At 37.5% G+C, this 6,000-nt stretch overlaps 1 protein-coding gene across 1 annotated transcript in view; it reads right to left on the bottom strand.

Moving 5' to 3' along the window:
- Nucleotides 1–6,000, bottom strand: part of LOC120077801 (serine/threonine-protein phosphatase BSL1-like) — a 28,696-nt gene that overhangs the window by 20,563 nt on the left and 2,133 nt on the right. The window contains 2 exon segments of the mRNA XM_039031841.1: nucleotides 3,640–3,709; nucleotides 3,806–3,905. Of these exon segments, the coding sequence (XP_038887769.1) occupies nucleotides 3,640–3,709; nucleotides 3,806–3,905 (170 nt within the window).

The following is a 6,000-nucleotide window of genomic DNA, read 5'->3' on the forward strand; positions in this document are numbered from 1 at the left end:
GTTGGATGCAAATGGGTATTCACCGTAAAATACAAATCAGATGGGACGATTGATCGATATAAGGCCAGACTGGTTGCTAAAGGTTTCACCCAGACTTACGGAGTTGATTACTTTGAAACGTTCTCTCCTGTAGCCAAACTCAACACTATTTGGGTTTTGTTGTCAATTGTTGTAAATAAAGATTGGCCACTGCATCAGTTGGACGTTAAAAAATGCATTCCTTAATGGAGAACTTGAAGAGGAAGTCTATATGAGCCATCCTCCTGGATTCGAGAGCCAGTTCAAGCACAGAGTTTGCAAACTGAGAAAATCTTTATATGGACTGAACCAGTCCCCAAGGGCTTGGTTTGATAGGTTCACCACATTTGTTAAAGCACAGGGATACAACCAAGGGCACTCAGATCATACACTATTTACGAAACGATCTGACTCCAGGAAGATTGCTGTCCTCATAGTGTATGTTGATGATATTGTTCTGTCCGGCGATGATGAGGATGAAGTTATGAGGCTTAAAACGAGAATGGCCAGAGAATTTGAGATTAAAGACCTTGGTAAGCTGAGATACTTCCTGGGAATGGAGGTGGCCTGATCAAGAGAAGGTATTTCAGTATCGCAAAGGAAATATATACTTGACTTGCTCAAAGAAACAGCCATGATTGTATGTAAACCTGCTGACACACCCATAGAGTATAATGCAAAACCTGGTGTTATAAATAACGGAGTTCCTGTTAGCAAGGAAAGGTACCAGAGGTTGGTTGGGAAGTTGATCTACCTGTCCTATATAAGACCAGATATTTCATATGCAATAAGCGTGGTAAGCCAGTTTATGCAAGCTCCCTATGAGGAACATATGAATGCGGTTGAGCATATTCTTTGGCACTTGAAGGGGACCCCTGGTAAGGGTCTAATGTTCAGGAGGTCTGGAAAAAGGACTATTGAAGCATATACAGATTCTGATTGGGCAGGCTCTATCGTTGATAGAAAGTCGACCTCTGGATATTGCACCTTTGTCTGGGGTAACCTTGTCACCTGGCGAAGTAAGAAACAGGGAGTGGTGGCTAGGAGTAGTGTTGAAGCTGAGTACAGGACAATGAGCTTAGGGATATGTGAAGAAATCTGGTTAAATAAGGTGTTGACTGATCTTTACCAAGATAGGGATCTTCCAATGAAGTTGTTTTGTGATAATAAAGCTGCAATAAGCATCGCAAACAACCCAGTCCGACATGACAAAACCAAACATGTAAAGATCGACAGACACTTCGTTAAAGAAAGACTGGATAATGGGAGCATTTGCATCCCCTATATCCCCTCAAATCAACAAGTGGCAGATGTTCTCACCAAGGGGCTACTGAGACCTAATTTTGACTATTGTCTTAGCAAGTTGGGTCTTATTGATATTTATGCACCAACTTGAGGGGAGTGTTGAAAATAGAGTTTTTACCCTAGGGGTATTTTTGTAATTGTCTCTCACCCTAGGGCTCTCTACTGTCTATTTATTCACCTTGTTCTCTTGTATTCAATGTATCAATTAAAAATAATAAGAAAAAGATCTATATCGTGGTTTTTCTCCCTGTTCTAGGGTTTCCACGTAAACTGTGTGTTGGTTTCTCTCCTTTCTTATTTTCATCAGTTACAAGCACCAAGGAGGGGGAAGAATCAATCGACCAAACTTTTTATGTTATCACGTGCGACGAGGAGAATGAAGACACGTTCAAAGAACAAAGTTGTGTGATTCTTTCAACCCATTACATGTGCTACCCGAACTAAAGATTTTAAGGTTCCCAGGTGAATTCATCGACGTTATAGAGGAGGAAGAAATGAACAAAGAAATTTGTGTTGTTTCATGCGAAGACAAAGAAATCAAGAAGGAAGAAATAGAAACATACGATCTAACCCATGTAATGAGTCTTTTTCTCCAAACCCCACACAACACAACCTCTAACTAACTCCTTTCATTTTGGCCACATGATCCACACAACGCAACCTAGCTTCAACTCTCTTCATTTTTTTCCCTTAATCCAATCATTCCCAAATAGAAACCAACCACGCCCAAACCTTTTCCAGAATTAACTAAACCGATTTTCAACATTGTTCAACTTGGCAGTTTTTTCCTCAAGCCATACTGTTATCTATGTTCAATCAGTCAGGAAGCTACATTTCTTTTACGTTTTACCATGTATTTTGAATTCAAGGATGTTTATTTTGATTTTTTTTTTTTTTTGTTCTTATCTTCATTTTCTATTCGTTAGATAGGAACAGATTTGATAAATACTGATAACTCTTGGATGGAATATTAGAATGGAAAAAACCATTAGATAATGAACTATTGGTTCTAAGCTATCTCTAGTAATAAATCAACAATCCGAAGTGTTTTTCTTGTGTATTCTTGATAAACCAACGTTTATATATATATATATGTGTATGTGGGAAGATCTGTTTGGGATAGGGTAAATTGGGCTATCTTGGTCAAATCCTTGATTGATTATGATCCAAATATTTAAAAGAAATGGCTTTCACAAGCTCACAACACTAGAGAATATAATCCAAGTCTTCCCCCACCTTCCAACAAAAAATACAACAAAACAGACCAACAAGCAAGGGAAACTTACCCGCAAGACGATCCATCGTGTTAGTGCATTTATGTAAAACTTGCCAGGTAAAAAACTTCACTTTCCTTGGGGTCTTAATCCTCCAAAGCGTCAAGAAGACCAAATCACCTATGGGAGACGAGTCAAACAAACAATGAAAAAAAGACACACAAAAATCCCTTCAAATGATTGGGACTCCAAACCCTTAAATCCCATCTCCCACGCCTTAAAGAGTAACCCTCGAGCAAAGACAAAGAGAGGCCATGTCAATCACTTCCCTATCGGAAAGAGAATGACTAAACCCGAAAGAAAACAAACAGGAGCTCCAAGACCACCAGGAAATAAGACACAAGACGATTTTTAAGGGAAGACAACTGGTAAAGATGAGAAAATAAAGAGCAAAGGTGGAGCAGTAGGTGCCTCTAACCCCTTTCGTCAACCACTCAAATGGCGGGGGCATGTTTACTAGTAATGATCCTATGCCAAAGGGAATTGGACTCAAGGTGAAACCACCACAACCATTTGGCTATCAAAGCTCTGTTCTGAGCCTTAAATTCCCAATTTCTAGCCCCCCAATTGGTATTCAAACAGCCACCTTAAACTACATGAATATCATACAGAACTCTTCTCTACCATTTTCACTTTTCAACTTCTATCATAACCATCAAAGTTCATTGTCAATGTTTTTTTATCTATTCTATCTGACCATAATGACCCTTATCAAAAGAAACTTCAGTCGAAAAATAAAAATAATAAAAGAAAAATGTACTGTGCAAACAGACGAGCACAAGAGAAAAGAAAAGTATCCTTTGATAAAACTTATAGATTTTCTGTAAATGTCTGTTGGTTTGAAAGTAAAATAGAGAGAAGAAATAAAGTACACATAACACTTGTTTAAGAAAAAGAAACAAGAAAGTCTTCTATTTTCCACAAACTATGGGCATCAAATACTATATGCTTATGCAAGAAGTTGATCAACATAAACATCTAGTTCTTTTTTAGAATGAATAAGCATGTTAGATTATATCGACTAGAAAAGGGTTTGTCATACTGCGCCTGAAGAGTCTCTTCCACCACAAAGCAAAAACATGCCATCTGACCGCGCACTAGCCGTTGCGTACCTACAAAGAAACATATAACTCTATAATTTACCATAATCTATAGAAATAAAGAACACTAGAAATTTCTTTTACTGGTGAGACTAATAACACACTCACATTCGAGCAGATGGCCTATCACCTTCCGGGTTCAACCTCTGCCAGGCATATGGTTTCTGGGCAGTATCTAGAGCCCAAGCATCAGAAAGAACTCTTTTTCCTGATTAAAAAAAAAACATAAAAAGTAAAAAGTATCATGTAACCTTTTGTATGCCCAATTAGCATAAATTGGCATCAGCTTAATACATGAGCACACAAAATATATTATGGCAAGACTTTTTCTTCTTTCTTTCGAAATCTGAAAGGATATACAATTGTCATGATTAAATTTTAAAAAAAATGAAAAGATACCCACAACCAAAACAGCCAAAAAAAAAAAAACAATGGCAAAGTCAACCTACTGGGAAATGCACCAACAGTTCAGAACGAGAAACAAATAATAATTTCATAACTCTTCACACACTGATACCCAGTGAAAGCTATTAAATCTAATTATGGATCATTTCTCCTCCCACGTCCCATGACCTATCTCCTCCTCACAAAATATCCTATCCCTCCTCTCAAACTAGATGTTCCATAAAATCGCTAAAGAAGCAAACCCTCACAAGTCTCAACCCCTATTTCTAATGGGGTGCGGAACAACACCTTTGCAAACAATTAACATGAGCTGTTACGGGCCAAAAAGTATCATACGACTCCACAAAAGCATCTCAAATCGAAGAAGCAAAGCTGCATGACTAAAGCACCTCCTCCAAGTTCTTCGAGGCATTTTACATAGAACACACCATTGTGAACCCAATATCATGGAGGAAGCCTTCTCAATCTTCCTGTGCACAACTTATCAAGATCAAAATACAACCTTTGGGGCTCTCACTTTGAAGAGCAAAGAAAATAAAAGGGTTTGGAGGGGGACACACAAAAGGGAAACCAAAAGAGATGCTCCCAAAGGGATAGGGCTCTACAAACAAACACCCTTGGAGGCAAGACAAAGGCAAAGACCCAGTAATAAAGAAATCAATGACAAAAATATCAAAGGTTTCCCTATCCGTGAGCAGACGCACAAAGAAGATAGGAAATAAAGTCAAGGGAAAAAAAAAAGGAGTGATTGGGGGCATTCCCTACCCATCACAACCTAAAAAGAGTTTCTAGACCATCTTCACCTGAAAATTGACATATTTACAAAAAGAAGTGTAACCCAAAAGGATGGTTTTTCAAGGGTTACCGCAACTGCAAGTACCTCTGCCCCACATATTAAGAGCCTCATATTTACTCATAATGATCCCCGTTACACTCTTAAGTGGGGCCTTGACCTTTTGAGTAGGGTTCAATATGTAGAAAGTCATCTCTACAACTTAAACTTCTATTTTTAAATTTGTCAAATGTCCCGTTGAAGTAGATTTTTGATACCTTTTTTAGGAAGATTGGTGGATAGTGGATGTGCCCCTATTCTCTATCCTCTTAGACCCTACTCCCATAGCCTATGTTCTTTCAATCTCTAGGGAATTGGTATCCTTCCTTGAACTTACAAGTTTGGGTTGAAAAAGCGCATGAACTTTAAAAAGTGTTTAATATGTCTTTAAGATTTCAATTTTGTATCTAGTAGGAGCGCGTTGAAGTTTCAACTTTGCATCTAATAAGGCCTGAGATATTCAGAATTTTTTTAAATTTACTTATCTATTAGATATAAGATAGACTTTTCTGCTCAACTTCAATCAGACCCTAACTTCCAATTTTATGCCTGACAAGTATGTGAATTTTTTAAATTGTCAAATAAGTCAAAACCTATTTGACACAAATGGAAAATTAAGAAACATATTGGACACAAATTGAAAGTTGAAGGACCTAGACATTTTCTAAAGCTTGAAATCTATTGAACACAAAATTGATAGTTCGATGACCTATTAGACATTTTTTTAAAATTCAGGGAACAAATAGACACAAACCTAAAAGTTCAAAAACTAAGCTTGTACTATAATTTCTTTCCTTTTTAAGAAGTCGAGCGTTCATAGAGAGATAAAAGAGCTTTTCTAAAAAACGAAAAACCAATTTTTTGTTGATATAATGAAAGGAGACTAATGCTCCAAAATATAAATGAGAAGAATTATAAGAGACAACTACAGCTAATGATGAGAACAAGCCAAAAAAGACAAAAAGCCTACAATTGAGAAGCACCGAAAGCTTGGAAAGAAATCGCTCTAAAGAAGCTAGGAGAGGAATCGAACCAAAACGAATAGACCGATCAAAGCAAAACATCG

The sequence above is a fragment of the Benincasa hispida genome, chromosome 5, assembly GCF_009727055.1.
Source record: "Benincasa hispida cultivar B227 chromosome 5, ASM972705v1, whole genome shotgun sequence".
NCBI lineage: Eukaryota > Viridiplantae > Streptophyta > Magnoliopsida > Cucurbitales > Cucurbitaceae > Benincasa > Benincasa hispida.